The sequence below is a fragment of the Gossypium hirsutum genome, chromosome A11, assembly GCF_007990345.1.
Source record: "Gossypium hirsutum isolate 1008001.06 chromosome A11, Gossypium_hirsutum_v2.1, whole genome shotgun sequence".
In the NCBI taxonomy this organism is placed as follows: Eukaryota; Viridiplantae; Streptophyta; class Magnoliopsida; order Malvales; family Malvaceae; genus Gossypium; species Gossypium hirsutum.
The window spans coordinates 113,900,728-113,927,694 of NC_053434.1; the positions used below are offsets into that span (position 1 = coordinate 113,900,728).

At 31.7% G+C, this 26,967-nt stretch overlaps 1 protein-coding gene, 1 long non-coding RNA gene and 1 pseudogene across 2 annotated transcripts; all 3 read right to left on the reverse strand.

The window, feature by feature from the left end:
* The window catches only part of LOC121210067 (importin subunit alpha-1b-like), a 34,572-nt pseudogene extending 33,432 nt beyond the window's left edge, over nt 1-1,140 (reverse strand).
* A 6,995-nt stretch (nt 1,141-8,135) lies between these two features.
* On the reverse strand, nt 8,136-9,690 carry LOC107886257 (uncharacterized). Its single transcript, XR_005904486.1, has 2 exons — nt 8,725-9,690; nt 8,136-8,627 (listed from the first exon to the last, which is right to left on the reverse strand). It is a non-coding gene; the product is annotated as an uncharacterized lncRNA (long non-coding RNA).
* A 10,337-nt stretch (nt 9,691-20,027) lies between these two features.
* Nucleotides 20,028-26,008, reverse strand: LOC107886243 (uncharacterized). Its single transcript, XM_041079968.1, has 9 exons — nt 24,809-26,008; nt 24,483-24,587; nt 23,214-24,308; nt 23,073-23,129; nt 22,688-22,730; nt 22,508-22,602; nt 22,227-22,400; nt 20,684-20,847; nt 20,028-20,569 (listed from the first exon to the last, which is right to left on the reverse strand). Exons 1-9 carry the CDS (start codon nt 25,901-25,903, stop codon nt 20,485-20,487), a joined length of 2,913 nt encoding a protein of 970 aa, XP_040935902.1. The 5' UTR covers nt 25,904-26,008; the 3' UTR covers nt 20,028-20,484.
* Between the last annotated feature and the right edge of the window lie 959 nt (nt 26,009-26,967).

Consider the following 26,967-nt stretch of genomic DNA (forward strand, 5'->3'; position numbering starts at 1 on the left):
AGTATATGGTATGGAAACACATTTCAAATGGAAATTGATATCACACTTTAAACAACGATAAAAGGGCTCTCCTTCAAAACTTTCATCATATACTTCACAATTGAAATAAATAAAGAGTGATTTATGATTTCTCCCAAAATAATAGAGATCATTCAGGTGAAATTCACATTTCAATGGTCGCCTTAAGGAATTAGCACATGCACATATAGCATGGAGGTTAACGTCACAATGTTCACAGCTATATGCAAATTCATCTGAGAGTAATTTCAAATTGCAAGCATAACACCGTTGACTTGTAGGGAGCAGTCGACTAACCAACATGTGATTTGGATGAAATAGGACTCGAATCTTTAGTGGCAACCTAAGGCAAGATTCATGAAGTATATATGTGCAGCGTCTGTCAGGGCAAAAATAGGCTGGACCTAAAATTTGCAATCTACAAATGTTGCATTTTCTTTTATGTTTAGGGTCATTACAATCGGCAAGGACAAGTTTATGGCGGTGGGTGAAATGGTGCAACTCAGTTACTCTACCTGCCATTTTCTCTTCTAAAGCTCCAATTTTATGAGTTGTTAGAGCTGCACATTTCATATCAAGCTTGAAATTACACTACTCGCAAAAGTATACGAAGCCATCACAAATGTCTCTACACTCATCACATGCAGTGAAGTTAAAATCCCAAGAAGTATAGAGGTTAAGAGGGTGGCTAGAATGAAAATGGTGTCCTATCTCATATGACAAAATTAGCACATTTTTCATGTAGGTAAAAATCAGGACATGTCTTTGCAGAAGTAGCTTGAACCATTAAGTACCAGACGACAACCGCTGCAATAATTTTCTCCTTTTAACTCTTCAGTTACTTCATATATTTGGTGAGGGTGGATGATAGGTCGAAACAAACCCTGCACATTTACAAAGAAAAAAAAATCAGAGAATGAGCAAACTCATTTCTTAATTAAGAAATATAATTACATAAAAAAGTTGGGTTAAGTGTTTTGAGTAGTTGTTCAAGTGATTAGTTATTAATAAAATCATTAGAGAAAAAACATATTGTAACATATTCATAATAAAGTTGCAAACCAGAGTGCAGATGGCATTACTCCCTTCATTCTTCTCCCCAAACAAAGCTTTCTTTTCCATGGGCGGGGGTGAGAAGGATGGGAACTTTCCCGATGCAACTTTATCCTATAAACCAAACATGTATTAATATTTATTTCATCTAGACTCGGAGAGCTTCACAAATTTAGCTCATATTTTTACTATTAACTTTTAATCTACTTTTTTTTACAAAGAAATATTTTTTAAAAAAAGAACAAAATTAAAAAGAAAATCAAAGACATCTATAAATATTATAAATCTTATGTCTGATTATGAAGGTTGTGAAAAATGGATATGAGCAATGAATGTGCAACTTTGATAATAATACACAGAATCTTTCAGATTTCTTTCATTCTCACAAACATCACAATAATATTTTTCAGAACCATCTTCTCTAATCAATTCTATCATGGTAAGTGGATGTCTGATATTTATATGTAGCTGAAGATTGTACAACACATTGCAATTGGAGACTAAAATGGCATTGCACACAGCGATAAACGCTAGCACCACCACAATGCTTTCCACATGCTTTGCAATATGGATCTTGCACTTCCTCAGCTTCCTTAAAACTAAAATCTTTGAAAAAAGTGAGAAGGTGATGGTGGCAGTCAAGTTTTAGGGAAGGCGAGAGTTTAGGCGAGAGTTTTAGGGAAGTGAGAATTTTATGGAATGCGAATAAATAAAATAAAAGTTATCATTAGGTGTAAAAGATAGCATATGATTTCAGGTTAGGAATTCAAAGCCCAAACCTTTAAATTAAAATATTAAGGTTACATCTTATCTTTGGTTTTTGCATATAAACTAATTTTAAATTTCAACCCAGAAGTTATCTTTTCTAAACAGACAACTTATTAATTTATTTTATGAATGGGATGATATAATTCGAGTAAAAGAAAAAATAATAAATATCCATCGTCAGCAGTAAAGGATAAGCTACATGAACAAGACAAAAGCTTTAGCCTCAACATCAATAGAATATTACGACACATTGATAACTTATTTTATCACAACTTAAGCACGACATATCTAGCTTAAGCACGACATATCTAGCGTGATTGCAAGTAACTATCACAATAAGGAAATGAGTCCAAAATGGTCTAAAATGACAGGTGGGCAAAATCCGTATAACCTTAAATCATTTTATAGGTAGGAGATATATAATTAAAATTTAAAGTCTTAATTAAAGGTGAACAAAACTCGATTCGATTAGGAAAAGTCAAAAAAATTTAAATTTTGAGTTAATTGAATCGAGTTTTTTGATTCAAATCGAATAAGTAATTCGAGTTTGAGTTAAAATTACAAAAAAAAGTTACAGAAAAAATTCAAAATAATTTTAAAATTGGGAGTATAGCTTGGGGGAAAGCAAAGGATAGAGTGGGCTAAATGATTTGGAGTTAATAAGGATGGAAAAAGTTACACCTCACCTTTAGTTAAACGACATGCCAAATCTTTTGATGCCATAAATAACTTACGATTACTTTATGCAAAGCCATGATTCCACGTTTGGAATTCATAGCCCAATATTAAGATTCGTATTTATAAATTTTAAAAAAATTTAAGTTTTATAAAGTTGATTTTGTTGAGGATAATACGAAATTATAAAATAAAATTTTAAAATTTAAAAGGAGATTAAATTATTTAATTTTATTAATTTTAAAATTATAATAATAAATTAGTTGACATTATCGAGGGAGAACAGTTTTTATTATGTACTGCTTTAGTTTTTATCACTTTTTCATTTTAATTCTTAAAGCTTCTTTTACCCGGATCAAGACTTCAAAAAAAAGTTTTTTTTAATGACCAAAATGAAAACAATCTAGAAGTTGAGTGACGCAGCTAAGGATTTAACACTTAGGTGACTAAAATGAAAGCACGCTAAAAATTGGGTGGCAAAATTGCAAGGGTTTTTTTAGCTGACCAAAATGAAAGTATCATAATAATTGAGTGACCAACTAGGTAATTTACCTAATAAGGTATATTATTATAAGGTTACTTTTGTCTGCACGGGCATTAATAAAATATTATCTTCACCACTCCAACTAATACTTTATTTAATTTTTTGTACATATTAATATTATGAGACAAACTTTTTCACCCATGTCATTTGTATCTATACTATTACTTAAGTTATTGAGTGAGTTTGTGTCACGAGTCAATCGAGCATCAACTCGGTTAGGGAAATTATAAAAAAATATTTTTTAATTAAAATAAGTTATATTAGTCTAGGGTATTTTAATATTTTTATTTAAAAACAAAAAAAAATGCATATGGAGAGATTTGAACTCATATAAATGGAATTGGTAAAACTTTAAATTTACAACTCAACCACTTTATCCGTGACTCAAACTCTTGGTGTTGGTTCGCTTCAACATATTGGGTACAAGAAGGATCCTCGTTCCAGCACATGGGTAAAGGTTGCTCAAGCCAAACCAAATGATGATAAAGATGACAATGTTGAAGGAGGTGATCTGGTTCCACACCTCCCAAGCCAACTCCACCACAAGACGCTAGTTTTCGGCCGAGACTTCAACTGTCCTCAGCGCAATTGGGTGATTGCGAGATGACATTGGCTCATTACGAGATGTAGTTAGTGGCATAGACGCTAGGATGACTACGATAGAGGAACATATAGGTTATCTTATGTATCAATTTCCTCCGCCGCAGCCTCCTCAAGATAGCTAGGACTCATCTTGCATATCATGCATTTTCATGGTTTAATTAAATGGTTTACATTGTTTTCCTTTTCCTATTTATATGTTTGTTGCTTGTTTGTCGCACTTAAATGTTAACTTCGTATTTTGAGATACTTTGGAGCTTGATGTTAATTCTTTGTTCTTCATTGCTTTATATTTTTGGACTAACCATTTTCTATCTCCTTACGCTTTAGTTTGGTTTGTTTTGATATAACAAAAGGAAGGAGAAAATGTAAATTGGTTGGTAATTCATCTCTACAAATTTGTGACCATTTTTCAAAAACAAAATCGAGCCTTTAATTGAAATTGATTTTAAAAAAGGAGAGTACTTTATTCAAAAATAAATTTACCACAATGTTTTGTTATATAAAAAAGGGAGAGATTGTTAAGTTAAGTTTTAATTTGATAAAAGTGTTGATATAACAAATATAATGTTTTTGAATAAAACTTGTTTTTGAAATAAAATTTGATAAATTTCAAAGTAAAAATTTGTTTCAAAATATTTGTAAGAGATAAAATTTTAAATATAATCTTTCAAACACTTACAAAATATTTTGGAACTTGTTCAAATTGATTAACAAAATTTTCAAACATTTATCAAGTGTTAAAATGCTCACAGGGGATCAAAGTATCGATACCCTATATAAGGTATCTACACCTCTGCCTGGTATGGATACCAATTTAAGCTTCAAAGTTATCGATACCGATACCCTCTCCAAGGTATCGATTCCTCATAGCAAGTATCGACACATCCTATATTGTATCAATACAATAGGCTTTAACGACCACTTAATTGAGGCATTAAATACCCAAAGTATTGATACCCTCCAGAGGTATCGATACTGTCGAAACCATTTTTTATTTTGAAAAACGGGGATCGACTTTAAAACGAAGATGGAGTCGCCACCGATCCTTTTTGTTTAGGTGTGATCAGATCACATAATAAAATATTTTATTTCATTAGAATATTGACTTTGGCATATGAAAATCAAGAAAATGAGTTCGGGAGTACGTTACGTACGAGAAAGGATTAACACCCTCGCAACGCCTAAAATTGGTACCTAATTGATTAATTTATGTCTTAATGTCGAAAAATTTGAAAAGATTTTAAAATATAATTTATTTTAAAAGCATTTGAATAACTTGAATTAGATGTTAAGATTCTCTTGTCCCAAGGAAATAAAAATATCATATCCAGCACGTTAGAGTACGACCTTTTGAGCCCTCGGAATCAAGATCATCTTTTGATTTTTGAAATTCATGCATGGAAATTTTAAAAGGATATTTAGCTATTTGGTCAACGGGAAATCGAAACTCAACACGTTAGGGCACGATTCCTCGAATGTCTAAACACGAAATATTGCCTTGTTTTTTAATTGAAGAAAAACACGAACAGAATTTTAAAAGGGTATTTGGTCATTTGGTCAAACGGGAGATCGAAACCCAGCACATTAGGGCACGATTTCTCGAATTTCCAAACACGAAATATTTTCTTATTTTCGAAAGGTCTCTTTATTCACTATTTAAAATAAAAAAGAGTTGATGATTTAATTAAAAGATAATTGATTGGACTAAAACATTTAAATGGCCATTCATAGTAAAAGAAATTTACAACATGCATAATATGAATATGACAATAACAACGAAAACGGTAATAACAACTATAACAATAATAAATCATGCAGGTAATGGCAAAAGCATTAAGGACATACTAAAAGCACAATAGAATAAAAATAAAGTAATAAAGGATAATAATAGGAAAAAATACATGGTTAATGACAAAAACACAAAAAGGAAACAAAAGAAAACAAAAAAAAATGGCAAAAGAAGAAAACAAGAAAAATAAGAAATAAAAGGAACAATTTAAATATAAAAAAGGACTAAATTTAAAATAAAATATCTTTAAAAATATATTAGAGGATATACATAAATGATAAAATAAGATATATATAATTTTAGGTAATACTAGTGTTGCAAAAGTAAATAATTTGGTAACATAATAATAAAATAAATAAGTAAAACAAAAAGAAAGTATAATAATATTATTTAATTTAATGATAAAGTAACAAAAATAACAAAGAAAGGATTAAATTGAATTTTTAAACAAAAAGTGAGGCAAATCTGAAATACGAAGGAAATGGGAGGACTGATTTGAACACGCGAATAATATGGAGGGACTAAAAGGGAAATTCTCCCTTCTCCACCAAAACGGCGTCGTTCATATAAGGACTAAAATGTAAGCGCAGTAAATTATGGGGTAAAGATTAAAGAATAGAAAAATGCGATGGGAGCTGATTGAAATACATTGTAAAAGCGGAAGGACTCAAGCATAAATATCCCAAAAGCCAAAAGAAACTTGTGGATCCTTCATCAATCGGGTCGGGTCGCACGGGTTTTGGCGTGAAACGACGCTGTTTAAGCGTCTAGGGGAAACAGTCAAAATGGTGCCGTTTCAAACATTTATTTAAACCAAAAAAAAAATTTAACTTCATTTCTGCCTAATGCCTTAAAAAATTTTCAAAACACTGTTTTTTCTCCTAATTAGGCCATCGAACCCAGCGAGATCCACGGTGGCCACCGGTCGCCGGCGACGAGCTCCGCCATGCCCGGTGGCCGAAAATCACAAAAAAAAGCCTCCATTTTAACTCTAGACCTAGATCTAAGGGTGAAAACCTTAAAAAGGCTCCCATTTACCACCTTGCGTTTTGAAACCCGAACAAAACTCCAATGAGTTTCTGGGGCTTTCACGACAGAGGAAAAACTCCGATGGTGGCGAAGGACAAAGGAAGCGGTAAGTTTTTCTTTTTATTATTTCCTTTATAAAATATATGTGACAATACACAAAGAAACAGAGAAATGAATCACCTTTTCGACTTGAAAATTTCAGTTTTTCTATTGATTGCTTTGTATGCGTAAAAAAATACATAGATTATTACATGGCTTTTATAGCCGAAAATAGAGAAAAAAAAAGGAAAATACAAATTTGTTTGTTTTTCCTCTTTGTTGTGCTGTTGTTTTTGCATTTGCTTGCAGGTGCTTGGCCAGCTGTGGCGTACGGAGGAGGCGACGTGGCGCGCGGTGACATGGAGGGTACGGAGCCAGGCTATGGGCGCACGGAGGTCATACATGGGGGTGTTGGCTGCGGCGCACCTAGGGAACCTAGGGTTTCTGAAAGTGTTTTAATTTTGGGCCATTTGGGCCATGTATTTCTGGTCTAGGTTTTAGGTTTGTGTATTTGGATTAGGTTTATTGCTGGGCTTGTTTAGTTTTTGTTGCTGGGCTATGTAAGAAATGGACTGATGGACTTTAATCTATTTTGGTTTTTTTGTTTTGTTATCTAATCATTTCATGGGCCCGGGCAAATTGGGCCATTTACAGATACATGTTTTTAAATGCCAATGTTGATATGTAAGAAATGATCACTTTGTCGCTAAGATCTGTTACATCCCAAACGACAATCCGACGTGACAGTTAAAATAAGTTTTAACTGCCAATATTGATATTCAGCTAGGATGAGAAAAGTTAAATTTTTTTATGCAAATAGAATACAAAATTTTACCCTAAAACTCAGTTTTCTTTGGTTTAAAAAGACGGAACAATTGTTTTTTTTTTATCATCAAAGAAGAGAAATGGACATACCAACCTCTATATATGCTTGCTATTGTGGTTGCCTACAATAAACAAATAAAAAAAGATAAAACATATCTTTTTTGTCTGTCACTTATAACAAAAAAAACAAAAAGATAGACCACCTTTTTGCAAAAATATATATATATATAATATTTGAACTCAAAACTCAAGTAAAGAACAAAAAAACCCCATTATTTACTGTAATCTATGCTTGGACCCTCCATTGAATTGATCATTTGTTCTTCCATTTTGAATAAAAAATCCAATCAATTGATGGAGCACCCAATTTGATTTTTACTATTCGATTCAACAAAGATGACGATAAAAATGGATGGTTTTTTCAGTCAAAATAAAAATGAAAATTAAAAGATAGAGGAGACCAAAAGTTATTTTTTTTCAGTTCAAGGATTAATTTGATGCATTGGTTTTGATTATTTCAGGAAACCAAATTAATATTTTCCTTTAATTAATATATAAAATTCAATTAATTAACTTTATTTAATTAAAAAACCAATTAATTTACTTGGCTAGACATTCATGTTGACATTTAAAACTCATTTTAACTGTCACGTAGTATTGCCGTTTGAGGAGTAACGGATCTTAACAACAAAGCGACCATTTCGTAACAAAATGATAATGTAAGTGACTACACATTTGAAACATAAGTGACTAAATATAATCTGAGGCAAACGAAAGTGACTATTTTAATAATTTACCTATAATTTTTTAATTCCTTTTATTAAAAAAAACCTTTTACTACAAATTTACTTCTTCGGAAACATGGTTGGATGTATACTAACATCAGCAAAGTGTAAAGAAGGCTTGAGGCATAAATGTATTTTTAATTTTAACTTTGTGATTTCAATAATTAAAGCTGTGATTGGTTACCACACAATTAATTATAATACCAATATGTCTTGAGAACTTCCATAGCCTTTTCATAATTCTCGGTGCCATTATAATACTGGCAATGCTTGATATTCTCTCGACCTTCTGCAACAATGCTTGATATTCTCTCGACCTTCTGCAACATTGATCATTTGTGCATAGAGATTCACTCCTCCAGTAATGCCCATATTTTTATCAGCTTTTCTTACCTTCAGAATGTTTTCAAGCCCTTGTAAGCAAACTGTAAAAACCTCTGGATCGAAGTAGCAGAGAAGATCACACAATTGCTTGATGCAACCTTGACTTACAAGGAATCTGAAATATGTGACATGCCAAGATGAGATAGTTTATCATTCATACTCTACCAAGTCATGATTCCCTTAAAATATAATATAGGAAACTATTTTTGTACCTGATCTGATCATGAGTCCCACCAGATGTAGCATTTGAGATGGCTTTTGCAGCTTGTTCCTTAATATCAAATTCAGCATTTTGAAGCAAATGAACTAGAGGAGCAATAATATTAGCTTCAATTATAGTCTGTAAAATTCATACCATTACCCATCATTTCATTATACAAATCAACGTAAATAAAACCTTAGGTTCGAAAATGATACTTGTATCTGCTCTTCATTTCTTGCTGTGATATTTGAGATTGTCGAACAAGTAACCACCTCGATGCTCTTTCCATAATTATTTGTCAAAAGTTTTAAAAGGCATGGCAATGCCCGATGACTTATAGCACACTTTGTAGCAACAAGGTTTGCCCGTTAATGAGAAAAAAAGATCATCTTTAACAACTAAATCCAAACAATACCTGAGTTTGCACATTATCTCCGGTAACAACAATATTTCTAACTGTATAAAGAGCAGGAGTTATCACCAAAGGAGAAGGGTGCTATCAATTCTTTAAGAAAAAAGAAAAAGAAAAAACATTAAAAACCCAGAATAAAAGAACCCATAAAATATATGAATCACAACAACCCAAAGCTTGTATCCATTAAAAAGAAAAGTAAATTTAATCAGACAACAAAAATTAAACATTTTTATAACAAATTTAAACAGGAAATGAAAGAGGAAAAAGACCCAAAAAGATTTGCTTACCGACATGAATTCTTGACAGAGACTTTTTATTGTGATGGAAAAAAGAGAGATATGGGAAATTAGAGAGAGAGAAAATGAGAGTTTTTTAGAGAGAGATTGAAAGATATTCAATAGAATGGAATGGAATTTTTGGGAGGAAAAAGTCAAAGAGAAAAAGAGAATGGCCGGAGAGGGGATAACCAGCGTTAGTTTTAACGGATAAACGGGGAGGGGGAACAGGTGGAATTGAACCGGAGGCGCTGATGACACCGTTAAATATAACGGAACGATAAGATGAACCGGCAGACGGCTTGATGATAGATTGTTGGGTTTTCTAAGACTAATAATTGCTTATATATAAAAATAAATAAATAAATTTGTATTTATATTTTTCTAAATAACCCTAAATAAATGGTTAATTTTATTGGTTAGGTAAAAATATAGACCCGACAAATAGGATTAGACAAAAAAATAACATATGTTTAGAAAACGGGCCACGCCTTGTGTAAATTTTTTTGATCTGAATCTGGTCCGACCTAAATTTGCAAAAAAAGAAAATTTCTTATTTTGCTGTCATTTTGCTATTATATTACTACTATTTTTTTGTTATTATTTGGATACTATATAACTCTTATTTTATTGTTAATTTTGTTATTATTTTAGAGACATTTGCTTGTTAAGTTACACCTATATTAGTGTTCTTTAAGTAAGACTTTTTAGTTTATTTCAATTGGTCGGGAAACATTTATTTTAACATTTTTAATATTTTTGATGTATTATATTTTTTTAATTTTTATATAAAAATAAAATAAAAAATTTTAATACAAACCAGGACCAGATTTAACATCTATAATTCGAGTCAAACTTGGGTAAATTTTAAGCCCATTTTTTAGGTCGGACAGGTCTCGAGCCTAGAATTTTGTTAGGGCCCATTTTAAACTTAGCTCGACCTATAGGCAGATCTAATAAAAATAGTATAAGAACTCAATTGTATTTTTAAAGAAATCTTATATAATTGAATAGTATATCACATTATCTTCATTATGGTAATTTATTCTATTTTTAGACCTTCAATTTATAAATTAAAGATGAAGATAGAAAGAAGTATAATCAATATTTAAATGTAGTTTTATTTTAGGGTTACATATAAAATTAGTGTCGAAACCATCCTTCGAAATTTAAAATTTAGTGAAAAATGAGGGAATCGACTTTTGAAAAACAAATACATGGAGTCACCACCGATCTTTTTGTTTAGGTATGATCGGATCACCTAAGAATTTAATTATTTTAATAAAACATTTTTTGATTTACTAAAACAACGATTTTGGTCTACAAACTTTGAGAAAACAGGCTCGGGAGTCGGTTACGTATGAGGAAGGATTAGCACCCTCACTACGCCCAAAATTGGTACCAAACCGATTAAATATTGTCCTTATGTCTGAAATAAAAAATGTTTTTGAAATGTGGTTTTTTTTAATAACATTTGAGTAACCTAAGTTGGTTATCAAAAATCTTCTTGTTCCGACGTCCGAAAGTTTATAATTTGAAAATCACAAAAGGATGCTCAACCATTTAGTTCAACGAAAAATCGAAACCCAGCACAGTAGGGCACGATTCCTCAAATTTCTGAACATTGACCATTGCCTCGCCTTAGAAAAATACGAGTGAAATTCCGAAGAGACATTCGATTATTTTGAACAAATGGGAAATTGCAACCCAACACGATAGGGCACTATTCCCCGAATCGCCAAACATAGAGTATTTTTTTCGTTTTAAAGGGTTTTTAGAAAATGTGAGTGAAATTCCGAAGAATATTCGATTGTTTTGAACAAATGAGAAATCACAACCCAGCACGATAGGGCATGATTCGCGAATTGTCAAACACCGAGTATTGCCTTCGTTTTAAAGGATTTTTGGAAGACATGGGTGAAATTTTGAAGGGACTTTCGATTACTTTGAGCAAACGAGAAATTGCAACCCAACACGTTAGGGCACGATTCCACGACTTGTCAAATATCGAATATCGCCTTTGTTTTAAATAATGGTGAACTAGCTTAAAACGTCTTAATTTGATTTGAAATAAGACGAAATTAATCATAAAAAGAATTGAATTTTACGAAACCACATTTCAAAAACAAGGTGGAAAACGATGATATGAAGTAATAGGCACATACGAGATACCATGCTCAATGAATGGGAATATTAATCAACTAGCGGAATAAGCAGTTAAATATAATTAACCTAGAAATTATAACCTAATTTCAATCAAGTATGAAGAGTAATTAACATACTAATAAGATGAATGCCATGTGTAATAGCCAATTTCAGCCTAGGTCCATAAAATAATAAAACCCTAAATAGGAAAAGGGTCCAATGTCCATTTACATAATAATCCCAGGCCTAAAACTATCTGAGCCCAAATTTTAAAACCCTAATAGCCCATTTGCTTAAAAGATTTCAGCAGTAAACCCTAGCTCCCATCTTGTCTGCCGCCGCTTCTCAACAGTGGCCAACCATTGGCCACCCTGCGCACTACCACCACCACTCCCCACGCACGTCACATGCCTCTACACACGCGTCTGGTCCTCCATGCCCTGCAAAAACAACAGACAAGCAAAGCAGAAGCAAGAATAGCAAAAAATAATAACAAAGTGTAACAAAATAGGCTATAAAAGCCGAATAAAAAAACAGAGATAAGGGGGCTTTTTTTTCTTCTTCTTCTTTTCTACTTTGTTAACACTAAAGGGAAATTTACAATCTTCAATAAACAGATAGTAGTGGTTGTAAAAAACAAAAAGAAGAAACAAAAGGTTGTATTTTTTTTCTTTGTTCCTTTCGATTTTTTACATACATATATATTTCTTTATTTTCTATCTATTTAACATAAAAATATACAACAAATATAAAAAATAAAATTTTTAAAAACTTGCGGCCGGCACCGGCGCCGGCGATCAGACCGTCGTCCCTCCCCTGGCCGAAAATCGCTCCGGTCTTCCTCCTCCTCCCCTTTTCTCTCTTCTTCTCTCTTTTTTTTTCTTTCTCTAGGCATCAAATGATTTTTTTAAATTTTTTTAACTTATATAGGGACCCAAAACGCACCGTTTTGGGTCCCCCCCCATTTAATGAAAACGACGTCGTTTGGCTTAGGGTCGGGTCGACCCGACCCGTCCAGTCTAGGGTCCGCGCGTTTTTGAATGGACGGGCTAATTTCGCATTTAGCCCTTCCGCTTTTCTGGGGGTTTGCAATCAAGGTTTTTTTTATTTTTAATTTGGCCCCGTGGTTTTGCCCCGAATTCATCCTGGTCCCCCACGATGCGCAGCGTTTTAATACCCGGATTTATTGCGTTTTTGACCCTCCAAGTTATGCGCGTGTTACAATTAAGTCCCTTTTCTTTGTTTTTATTTTAAATTGGCCCCATAACTTCGTTTTTATTTTAATTTTAGTCCTTTTTCCGTTTATTTTCATATATTTATTAAATGTCCTTGTTATTTTTATAATTAGTATTGTTATTATTATTATTGTTGTTGTTGTTACTATATATATTGGCATATACTCTTATTGTATGCGTATGTATGTATGTATGTATGTATGTATTCATATTTAGTTTTTTCTAGTTATTTTATTTTAGTATTTTAATGCTCTACTTGTTTTCATATTTCAATACTATTATTATACTTATTATTAATATTGTTATTATTATATGTATGCTTAAATATATATATATATATACTCTTACATGTAGGTTTATTCCCATTATTTTATTACTTTTATTGTATATGGTGTTTTAATTATATCATATTGTTCTCTTTGTGTCTCAATACTATTACTATTGTAATATACGAGTGTGTGTTTTCTTATATATGTATATATTATGTGTATTCTATATTTATACTACGTACATTATTATTTTTGTATTATGTATATATTAAATATTGTGTTATTTATGTATTTTATTCTATAGGTATATATCTCTTATGTATATATATAAGTACATCTTTATGTAATATTATTACTACCAATATTAATATGTTTTGAACATTGAAATTATGTATACATATATATATATTTTAATTATTTATTACTATGTATATACTTCAATATTATTAATTATTTATTTTATCACTACTAGCTCAAATAATATATGTAGTACATTTCCAACATTATTATTACTTATATATGTGTGTGCAAAATATATTATGTATATATTCTTAATATCATGTATATATATTCATTGTTTTCTCGTATTCAATATTATTATTACATTTAATCTTGCATGCATGGTTATTATTTTTTAATATATTTGTCATGTTCATTATTTGCTTCAATATATACCTAGCTCTTTCATTTATTTATTTTTATTCTGTATCAATTTTGTTTTACGTTACTTCGAAAATTACACTTCTGTTTTCTAATTAATTTCAAAAATCAAGGCAGTATATCGAGTTAACACCAAGTCGTCGATTTCATCGCTATGTTGGGTGAATATCAATTGACTCATGTTAAGACGATATATCCTTCTCAAAAATCAAAAAATTTAAAAACTTTTTGTCTTCTTTAAGTCGGATCATGACATAATGTTACATTGAACTCGTATTTTTAAAAATCAAGACAACACGTGTTTATAAGATACCAATTTTGGGCGTCGCGAGGGTGCTAATACCTTCCTCGCGCGTAACCGACTCCCGAACCATAATTTTTCTCTGGATTTTTTGACATAGACCTAACCTCAGCTTTCTTTTAAAAAGAAATCTAATAGGTGTCCGATCACACCTAGGAAAAAAGATCGGTGGCGACTCCTCTTTTTTATAAAACCGAGATTCCATTTCCAAATTTTTACTAAATCGCCACAATTAGCGACCGAAAGCTAGAAATTTTTACGTCGCTACACCATGCAAGGAATATATATATATGCTATAATATAAAACAACCAACAAAGCATATGCAAAACAAAATGGAATTTAGGAGTCAAAGTGGTATAAGGTTAATAAACTCATGCTATATAAGTTGACAAGTTTGAATAAAAACTAGGAATATATATAATTATTGAAATAAATATTAGAAAGTGAAAGTTTGAATTAAATTGTATGTAAAATAATTTAAACACAAATTCATTTAAAAGTTGACAAAGTACATGATAATTTTAATAATACATAATGCAAAAGAATAATAAAGGTACAAGAGGGGACATAACACACAAAATAGATAAAAAAAAAACATATGTACATGTATATCAAAATAGTATTTAAATATGAAATTTTAAATCAATACAATATATAGTAGAATATGTTAAAAAAAACTTATGTACGTAAATATATATATGTACACATATAGAAGAATTTAAGAGAATTCATAAAATAATTTAGTATGAGACTAAATATGTATATATGATTAAATTATTAATTATTCATGAACAAATATATATGAAACATTCGAACAAGTGTTATATAAATATTTTAAATAATATAGTAAAAAATGAACTACAAAATGGTGGTTAAAAAATATATAAAAAGGTACTGAAATAGCTCAACAAATATATAAAAATATTAAGCACTTTAAAGTAATAAATATTACAGATTACAAACTTTAATTAGAAATATACATGTACAGATATATATATATATAACATTTAAAGAAATATCGTATAAATATCGAAATAACATGATATAAAAAAACCTCAAACTCATTGTACAAAGAATACTATAGGTATAAAATCATGGATCTAATAATGTGTATAGATTAAGTATATGTACCAATATATAAGTAAAAATAATAATAATAATAATTTAAACGATATGTAAACGTGTATACAAAACATATTAAAATAACAAAAACATATGGATTTAGTAATGTATAGATTAATATATATAGATCAAATACATGAATATTAATAGCTTGAATGGTACATAGAATATATGGATTTTCTTTTTAAGAATATATATATTAGAAAATGTGAATAGGTTCAAAAGAGGTCATATGTATAAAATAATATAGGGTTAATAATATATGAAATGAAGAAAAATAACTTTAATATAAAATATACGTATACACATATTAACATTTAAACAAGAGATTGTATAAGAATATTAAAATAGCTTAATGCAAAAAAGAAATTCAAAGTGACGACTCTACAAAACAAAACAAAATTATGCATGTACAAATATATATGTATATAGAAAATAAAATGTATAAAAAACCGAAATATTAGCATAATAAAAAAATCTTCAAAACCATTATACGAATAAGCAATTAAGAATAAAATTATAAGCTAAAAGGATTTAATTAGATTCAATCCAAAACCAAAGGGATAATTTGAAAATGAGGTAATAATAAAAGGGGCCGATAAGTAAAGTTGGCCCTAAAACGCTGCGTTACAATGCGGACCCATTTGCTAACGATTGCAAATTACAAGGGTAATTAAAATAAATAAATAAATAAAGAAAGAAACACAAATGAGAGCTGAATGAAACGTGGCGCAACAAGGAGGGACTGATGCTGCAAATAATCCCTCATCTCGAAAACGCGCGGGTCATCGGGGCAGCTAATCGGATCGGGTTGGGGCTCCACCAGACGACGTCGTTTTTGGGCCATTGAAAGGGGCCTGAAACGGCGTCGCATTTGACCCTTTAAAATGGTAGAAAACCGAATCATTCGGCCAAACAAACCCTAGCCTCCCCTTTTCTCCAGCCGAACTAAGCCAAACTCCTTTGGCCATGGCCCCATCGCAGCCTACAACGGACGCCTTCGTCCCTCATCGTCGATTTACAACCCTGCGATTCCTCCTCCACCTTCGACTTCAACGAGACGAGGAAGAACCAATGGCGGATTTGCGAGGTAAGGTTTCGCCCTTCTCTTTTCTTTTATTTGTTTTCGAAATAAAATAAGAAAAAGTAAAACAAAATACAAAGCAAGAGAATGACCACAAAGAGAAAGCCCGAAGATTTAGATCGAAAAAATCACCTTCCGATATTGGTTTTTTTTGTATTGTCTATTGTGTATTCGTGAAATATGCCTTCCTCCTTTTACAATTGATAATCTTTGTGGCTTTATAGCCGAAAAAAAATATCCAAAGAAAATAAAACAAACTTCTATGCTATATGTTTTTTCTCTTTGTCATGCTGTCTCTTTTGCATTTGCTCGCAAGTACGAATGTACGGAGCTTGGTGGTCGTACGGTGCTGCGCTAGCAGTGAGGAAGAAGGGCTGCTTGGTGGCTACTACGGCGCCTAGTAGAAACCCTAGGGTTCTGAGTGCTTAATGTTTTTGGGCTTGTCGGGCCGTGTAACTTTGGGCTAGGTTTTAGGTTTTTTTGGGCCTTATTGGGTTGATGACACTGGGTTTTGTAACTGGACTGTTTGGTTTTATTTATTTGTTTTTAATTTTGGTTTTTGGTTGTTGGGCCCGGGCAGATTTGGCCCATTACAATTAGTACCTAAACTTATTTACCTCTATCAGATTGGTACTTATGATTTTTTTTTCTAAATTGGTATCCAAATTTTTTTTCCATCCATTAGTTTGGTACTAAGCCTAATGACATTAAAATTTTATTGACGTAGTAGCATTGGCTACTAAGATGTTGCCACGTGTCACACTCCCAAAACCCTTTTATCTTTTCTTTAATTAAAAATTAAAAAAAAACAAAAATTAAGAAAAGGAAACGATTGAGATTGCCCAGATTCAAAGCTTTTTCCCCAGAAAATATCAACTGCAACTTCGATTTTCATCCTCTTCTTCATCAAATTTTCAATTTTTTTTGTTTTGCTGTTTGGTTGTCAATTAATCATCCTCAATTTTTATTTTTCTTCTTCTTTTTGGTTCAAATCAAAACCCCATACCCAAAATCAAAACCCCCATTTCTCCTTCCTTCCCCTAATCTCTCACCACCCCCCTCTCTCTCTCAGATCTTTCTTCGTTTCCTTCTGTATCTTTAGGGTTTTAATTTCTTCTTCATCTTATCGTTCTTTTATCTACTATATCTAGCTAGGGTTTTTTTCATATTTTTTTTGTTATGTCGATTTTTGTAAATATGGATAAACCCAATGGCAAACTTCATAACAACTTCTTCTTATCTTCCTCAAATTTCTTTCCTCAATTCCTTCTTTTCTTTTTTGATTTTCCTCCTATTGAGTAACTTTTTCTTATGTCTTATTGATGAGAGTATTCGAGTATTTATACATGCTATTATAACTTATAGCATGACCCCACTCTCTTGTCTTGACTCCACCATTCCTAATACTGACATTCTGCGCGGATCTCAGACTTGTTGGACACATGTTTCACTCTAGGTTGCTTGTGGAGCATGCGGTCCTTCTTGTTCCTAGAATTGACATTCTGTGTGGGCTCTAGGTCTACTGGACACCTATTTCACTCTAGGTTGCTTGCGGTACACGTGGTCCCCCTTCCACGAGCTCCTTGGACAAGTGCAAACTAGGACTGTGACCTTCGTTTGGCTCGTGTGAGCTAAACTTACGAGCTTGCCTTGTGAGTTGGGTCTGCGAAATCCTCTTGATGTCCTCTCACGGTTCACCTCACCCTTTGTCATTTGGCGAAGCCTATTTGGGTCACGAGTGGGTAACCTGGATCCTATTTAGGACTCGGGTTGATGATTACAATTGTATAACACCCCTTTTACTTAATTAGCTTGATTTTATGATGCAAAAAGATGATGAATTTTTCTTTAAAAGTTCCTTTATTATTTTTCCTTCTTGGGTACCAAACAAGTCTTTACTGTTATCCTGGTTGATCGCGTCTATGCTACTATTTAATTGCTAAATTAGTTAATGATTTTGCAAATAATGCACTTTTTGATGCATCCCAATATGAATTTTTTCGTCAAAATGCTATGGAAGATGTGGAGTTAGGGGTCTAGAAGATGATGAACAGGATGCAAAAAGTGGGGTTTCTTATTATTATTCCTTTGTCCTTTTGGTTTTCCTTTAGAAACCCTAATATTGGGATGGGGTTTAACAACGTGATGGTGATGAAAGGGAAAGAAAAAAACCAAATGGATAATGGATAAGTGATAAGATGGATCAACGGGTCAAAGGAGTCTTGGGAGTGTGACATGTAGCGCTAGTGGTCAGTGTTGCCACATCAGCAAAATTTTAACGTTGTTAAACTCAGGTTCCAAACTAGTGGACAGAAAAAAAGTTCAGGTACTAATCTCAGACAAAAAAAACCATAGTTACCAATCTAGGAGAAGTAGACAAGTTCTTGTACTAATTTTATATTTAACCCTTATATTTATTAAAACATTTTTAAATTTAAAGATTAATTTAAATTATTGAATTAATTTGATACTCAATTTTAGAAAATAATCAAAATTAATAGGATTAATTTATGGATAATTATCTTAGTTTTTCAATTTTAGATTAAAAACGCTGATTTTAGAAAAATAAAAATAAATAAAAATGTGATAATTTTGATGTAAACTATTAATATAGTTACTTTTGTTTGCCTCAAGTTACATTTTAGTCACTTATGTTTGAAATGTTACATTTTAGTCAATTACATTATTGTTTTGTTACGAAATGATCACTTTGCCACTAAGATCTGTTACATTCCAAATGACAGTCCAACGTAACGGTTAAAATAAGTTTTAAATAACAATGTGGATATTCTGCTGGGATGAGAAAAATTAAATTTTTTTTATGCAAATAGAATACAAAATTTTGCCCTGAAACTCAATTTTCTTCGATTTAAAAAAAAGAGCAATTTTTTTTTTGTTACCATCAAAGAAGAAGAAATGGACATACCAACCTCTATACATTGAACAAATAAACAAAAATAAAGCATGTCTTTTTTGTCAGTTACTTATAACAAAAAAAACATAAAAAGATGGACCACCTTTTTGCAAAAAAAATCATAGTATTTGAACCCAAAACCCAAGTAAAGGAAAAAAAACCATTATTTACTGTAATCAATGCTTGGATCCTCCATTGAATCAATCATTTGTTCTTCCATTTTGAATAAAAAATCCAACCAATTGATGGAGCACCCAATTTGATTTCTACCATTCTATTCAACAAAGATGACTATGAAATAGATGGTTTTTTCAGTAAAAATGAAAATGAAAATTAAAAGAAAAAGGAGACTAAAGGTTATTTTTTTCCAGTTCAAGGATTAATTTGATGCATTCGTTTTGATTATTTCAGGAAACCAAATTAATATTTTCCTTTAATTAATTTAGAAAATTCAATTAATTAAATTTATTTAATTAAAAAATTAATTAATTTACTTGGCTGGACATCCACGTTAGCATTTAAAACTCATTTTAACTGTCACGTTGGATTGCCATTTGGGAGGTAATAGATCTTAACGATAGAATGACCATTTCATAATAAAGCGATAATGTAAGACTACACATTTCAAACATAAGTGACTAAATATAATTTGAGGCAAACAAAAGTAACTATTTTAATAATTTACCCATAATTTTTTAATTCCTTTTATTAAAAAAAACCTTTTACTACAAATTTACTTCTTTGGAAACATGGTTGGATGTATACTAACATTAGCAAAGTGTAAAGAAGACTTGAGGCATAAATGTATTTTTAATCTGAACTCTGTGATTTTAAAAATTAAAGGTGTGATTGGTTACCACACAATAATTATAAACTTGGAAATGAAAAGAAATATCTAAATATTATTTATTTTCAAATTTAAAGAATTCAATGCAATAAATATAATTATTTGGTCAATCGTTTTTATTCACAAGATTAGAGTAAGTCTTGATTACTAATATCTTAAGATCTTCAATGAATCCCTTGGATGAAACAGGTAGTTCACCCCTACAAAATGAAACTCTGCTTATAAGTGATACTTGAGATTGCCCAACAAGCAAACTTATTGATTCTCTTTTCATAATTATTTTTCAAAAGGTTTAAAAGGTATGGCAATGCCTGCTGATTAATGATACACTTTATAGCAACAAGATTTGCCCATAAATAAGAAAATAAATCATCTTTTAACAACTAAACCTAAAAAATCTTTAGTCTAATTAAGAGGGGGTATAAATGTGGCTTTGGTGAGAAAACTAGTTATTAGCAAAAAAAGATATGATAAATGGCAAAAGATACATATTCTAGTAAGATCATTTAAGAATTTGCACATCATTTCTAGTAACAATATTTCTAACTGTATAAAGAGCAGAAATTGCCACTGAAGGAAAAGGGTGCCTGTGAAAGTCCAAAAATTTACGATTTGGGTCAAGAAACCAAACAATAATAGCTTAGAAATAGAATAGATTTTAGAGTCAATCAACAACAACAACAAAAAAAAGTCTAACTCACCTTAAAAGTTCCACCAGATGCCCAAGTACACCTGCTTCAATAATAGCTTGGATGTTGTCATTTGTGTCATCAGAAAGATATGAGAGTGCCCTACATGCTTTAGCTAAGACGACTTCATCTTTTGAATGAATAAGACGGGCTAGTGTAGGGAGTACAAGCTTAACCTGAATAGTAAGTAAAGGATAATCAGTAAGACAAAAATCAATTTAAACTAAACATTCGTAAGCCTCCAAGCAATATATCTCGCTTTCTAGTTTAATGTTAGTAGTGCATAGCAATGCATAGTTTAGATATCTGACAAACAACCCACCAGATTAGATTTGAAAGATTAATGACATAAAGCAATAAATCGATGATATCATTTGTGATAAATGGAAATATGCCCAGAAGTTGGCATCCGAGGCTGAACTGGTGTGAAAACAAGATCCTTGTCTTTGGAAGCTGTGAAAATTATTATTGATAGTGGGAGTTTGATTGGCTTAGCTTGGAAGGTACATTGGTCGAAAGTGTGTATTATTGCATGACAGTTAGCCTTGCTTAATCTACTTCTGGTCCAAAGTATTGGATTGTGAGGGTGTTTATGTTGTTTGGCTGATGATTTGTTTCAGTGTTTGTGGCTTGTGTAGATATTTGGTTCGTGGGAATGCTCCATTACTTATGATGAGTTATTTATACGGGTGTTCAAACAATTAACTGAATGGTTGACCTAATCGAATTAATATTAACTTAACTAATTTAATTTTTTAATTCTTTAATCTTTAATTGAATTAAAATTTTTTCAAAAAAAATTAATCTAACTAAAATATTTTGATTTAATTGATCGATTAATTGAATTAATCGAAATTTATATGTTTTTTTGTTAAAACAAGTATAAAATATATCAAAAAATAAATTGATAATATTCATTTGACCAAATTAACTGAATTAAAACTACATGTAATTTGTATTATTAATTAAAAACTTTTTTAATTCGGTTAATTACTCGATTTCGAACAGAATTAATCGATAACCGAACTTCCAAAAAATCATTAATTGACTTTCGATCGAATCAAATCGGTTAACCAACCGATTAACCAAATTAGATTGATTCGATCGGTTAATTTGGTTTTAACTGAAATTTGAACACTCCTAATTTTTTTATAGGGAACCACCACTATAACTACTCCCAAGCATAAGGTCCCAAAGCACCAAATACAAAATTTGAAAACAATTCCATCCAGTGATCGAGATTTTCGAGTGCTTAAAAGATTTTAGTGATTTTCGTATGGCTAAATTCGATGACCTCATCGGTGGGTTAATGTGCTCGCAAGTGATGTTAAAACATTCGAATTTTGGTATTTGATTGAGACAATGACTGGAGATATTTATATTCGAATTTTCCGCTCCACAATATTGTAAATCGATATTTATTCTTTCAGTTTGCTCTGTTTTGGTTTCTGACTTGTAAGTTGTTGCTGCAGTTGTGCAGTTACTTTTAATATATTTATGATTTAGCAAGTAAAAAAGCATTGTACTTGAAAAAAGAAGGGACTTAGGGTCAAACCTGATCAAAGGGGGGCTTACAAAACCTTGACAGTGTCCATGTAGCATTTTCCAGCATAGTACGTGAAACAGGTTCATTCAACAGAGCCAACAATGGAAGCAAAGCACGATGGCCAAGGACAAGATCACGACATCTAAGAGAAACAGCAGCAATATTTCCCAATACCAGTACAGCCTGAATTTCGAAACAAAAAAGAATGATATAAGATTACTAAACATTCATACAAGCTTTTGCCTCGTAAAATTAAATGATATTAGAATAATTTCATTTCGTATGCATACCTGCTCACGGACATAATCACTTGGGGAACCAAGTAACTCAACAAAGCGAGGAACCACTCCAGCTTGAATCACTTCCTCAATAGGTGGTCTACAATCTGTAATAAATTGCAAAAGATATGTAAATAATTTAAACTTTATATCACTATTTAAATAAATTTTATTACAAAATAATTTTCTCACCATTTGAAAACAACTTCATGAACCTGGCAACCAAATTTTCCAGCTGCAGTCAAGGAGTGGAACATGATAAGAACAATCCAATGCTCAATCAAGTCAGAAGCAGAACTAATCAACATATCATGCAAATAATTCACGAAGATGGTGATGAGGTAAAACTATGACATAAACAAAAATTAAAGAAATAAGCATGTTAATTATTCATAACAACTCTGCTTTGAAATAAAGGATCCCAGTTTTCACTACACTATATTGCAATTACTTCTGCTTCAACTATCATGCACATCCCAACAACTAAACTGTAATCCAACCACTAAACTGACCTTGCAAGGACCAATCAACTAAATTTCTAATATGGAAATGTTTACAATAAAAATGGAAAACTGACCTCTTTTCGGAAACGCTCTTCGTGAATGTTCTTCCTAATCTCTATGTTATCTTCTACCTAACAGCAAGAGCATATATCATGTTAAAGTAAACAAATACTGGACCTTTATATTTAAAAAAATTAAGTATGTAATTAACTTACTTCAGCCAACACGCATTCTATGTGAGCGATTGTTTGACCATTACATTCTTCACAATAGTATATATCATCATTTGAATTTCTTTCTTCTTCACAAAAATCACAAAAATACTTTCCAGAATCGTCTTCTATAAAAGAATCCTTTAAGAGTAAAGTATGAATATGATATTTGGATTTCACAGTATATGGTATACGAACACATTTCAAATGAAAAATGATACCACACTTTAGACAACGATAAAAGGGTTTTCTTTTACAACTTCCATCACATACTTCACAATTGAAATTTTTGTCCCATATTGAATCAAAGGGTGATATATGATTTCTCCCAAAATAATAAAGATCATTCGGGTGAAATTCACATTTCAATGGTCGCTTTAAGGAATTAGCACATATAGCATGGACATTAAAGTCACAATGTTCACAGCTATATACAAATTCACCTAAGTGTAATTGCAAAGTGCAAGCATAACACCGTTGAAGTGAATTAGAATAAGGGAGCAGGCGACTAACCAACATGTGATTTGGATGAAATGGGACTCGAATCTTTTGTGGCAACCTAAGGCAAGATTCATGTAGTTTATACCCGCAGAATCTCTCAGGGCAAAAATAGGCTGGACCTAAGATTTGCAATCTACAAATGTTGCATTTTCTTTTATGTTTAGGGTCATTACAATTGGCAAGGACAAGTTTATGGGGGTGGGTGAAATGGTGCAACTCAGTTACTCTACCCGTCATTTTCTCTTCTAAAACCCCAATTTTATGAGTTGTTAGAGCTGCACATTTCATATCAAGCTTGAAATCAAACTGCTCGCAAAAGTATATGAAGCCATCGCAAATGTCTCTACACACATCACATGCAATGAAGTTAGAAACCAAAGAAGTATAGAGGTTAAGAGGGTGGCTAGAATGAAAAGGGTGTTGTATCTCATATGAGAATTTAGCACATTTTTCATGTAGGTAAAAATCAGGACATGTCTTGCAGAAGTAGCTTGAACCATTAAGTACCAGACGACAACCGCTGCAATAATTTTCTCCTTTTAACTCTTCAGTTACTTCATATATTTGGTGAGGGTGGATGATAGGTCGAAACAAACTCTGCACATTTACAAAGAAAAAAAAGAGAATGAGCAAACTCATTTCTTAATTAAGAAATATAATTACGTAAAAAAGTTGGGTTAAGTTTTTTGAGTAGTTGTTCAAGTGATTAGTTATTAATAAAATCATTAGAGAAAAAACATATTGTAACATATTCATAATAAAGTTGCAAACCAGAGTGCGGATGGCATTACTCCCTTCATTCTGCTCCACAAACAAAGCTTGGTTTTCCATGGGCGGGGGTGAGGAGGATGGGACCTTTCCCGATGCAACTTTATCCTATAAACCAATCATGTATTCATATTTATTTCCTCTAGACTTGGAGAGCTTCACAAATTTAGCTCATATTTTTACTATTAACTTTTAATTTACTTTTTTTTACAAAGAAATATTTTTAAAAAAAGGAAAAAATTAAAAAGAAAATCAAAGACATCCATAAATATTATAAATCTTATGTCAGATTACCAAAGTTAAATTAAAGGGTGAAAAATAATTATTACCTGATCAAGTACACATTGAATATGAGATATGAATGTGCAACTTTGACAATAATACACGGGATCTTTCGGATTTCTTTCATTCTCACAAACATCACAATAACATTTTTCAGAATCATCTTCTTTAATCAATTCCATCATGGTAAGTAGATGTATGTGATATTTATGTATAGCTGATGATGGTATAACACATTTCAAATGGAAACTAAAGTGGCATTGCACACAGCGATAAACGCTAGCACCACCACAATGCTTGCCACATGCTTTGCAATATGAATCTTGCCCTTCCTCACCTTTCTTATTAAAATCTTTGAAAAAAGTAAGAAGGTGATGGTGACAGTCAAGTTTTAGGGAAGGCGAGAGTTTAGCGCAGTCAAAATCAAGTCTGAAGCTGCTCATCTCGCACACATACAAAGGGGTATAAGTATCACACTCCTTTGAACAACCATTGCAGTAGCCATTTTCGTAGGTATAGGTTAAGCGAAGAGGGTGGTTAGGATGAAAAGAATGAGAAAGTGTCCTGGGTATCTTATCACTGCACACCTGATGGAGATAGAAATTGCAAAAACTACAACCATAGCACACTTCTGATGGCAGTAGATGTTTTTCACACCAAAAACAATCATAGTCTTCTTCGCGTACCTTCCTATATTTGAAGAAGCTCAGCACGTGACTGTGGCTGTGGTGGAAGATTGTCTTTTTCTTTCCATCTTTAAATCTCAATGGCTCTTGATCTTTACGCAGCTGACCACTGATCGAAGAACCACATGTGAGATCAAGTCTGAAATCACATGAAGAACATCTGTATATATAACCAGTAGATATATACAAACATTTATCACAAATGAAATCAAACTGATAATCCCATTGTAGTTGAAGTCGGTGTTGCAAGTGGAGGGGGTGAATAATCTCAAGAAGCAGATCACGATTCAGTTTATCCGCACATGTAATGTGCTTCCAAACCTCGCACAAAACACAAGTAAAGGCAGTACCAGAGATTTCCCCTCCACATTCTTCACAACGATCCTCTTCAGTCTCCCAAAGACATATGGTGGACAAGTGAGATGCATGATTGCAGGGAGGTATGATGATATCCATGTGAAAGAAAAAAGAAAATGTAGAAATTCAAGATTAAAGAAAGAGAAAGATAGAGAATGGGAAATAATGAAGGTAATTGTGTTATGTGAGGGGAAAAGTATAACTTCTTGCGTGATGGGAAGACGTTCAGTATCTATACATAAACCATACAAATAAGGCAATAACTTTTAATGAATTTTATGGAAAGTCGAATAAATAAAATAAAATAAAAAATTGAAGCGAATAGATTGGAAATACTGTTTCATACAATCCTTTCTCTTAAGGTTAGATGACATTTTAGTTTTGGTTTTTGCATATAAATTAATTTTAAATTTCAACCAAGAATTTATCTTTTCTAAAGGGACAACTTATTAATTCGTTTTATGAATAGGATGATATAATTCGAGTAAAAGAAAAAATAATAAATATTCATTATTGGCGGTAAAGGATAAGCTCCATCGACACGACAAAGGTTTTAGCTTCAGCATCAATAGAAACGTTGATAACTGGTTTTATCACAACTCAAGCACGGCATATCTAGTGTGAAGCAAAATCTGTAAAAGAACTGAGCATCCATCGAATTAGCGAGGACGATAACATAACCATCCCTAAAATTACTTCCAAAAGTAATACTACATGCATAAGTAAGACTAAAAAACATGCCATAAGAACAAATAAAAACTTCTAAAAGTGAAGACTTATTATGCAATGAAAAACAAATAAAACTCAATACAGTATAGGTCGAAACTAACTCATGAAATAATTTATTATTTGAAATATTTTCAAAAAAGAAACAAATTAATAAGCCTACGAAGAGTCACGCACTCTCCAAGAAAAATTGCTAGTGACTTGTGGAATTTCATCAATGATAGGCACTCCAAGAAAGACAAAATTGGTGGGAGGGAGAAAAAAGCGAGCAAAGCCAATTCAAAGATTAGCATCATCATTGAGCAAAACAAGAAAAAGTAAACGGTTTGAAGAAAAAAACAGAAGTTTTTAGTGTTGATTCGAAAAATTTATTTCTATAGGACATAAGTAAAATTTTTTAAAATAATAATTTATAATTACATAAGATCTAGAGAAAA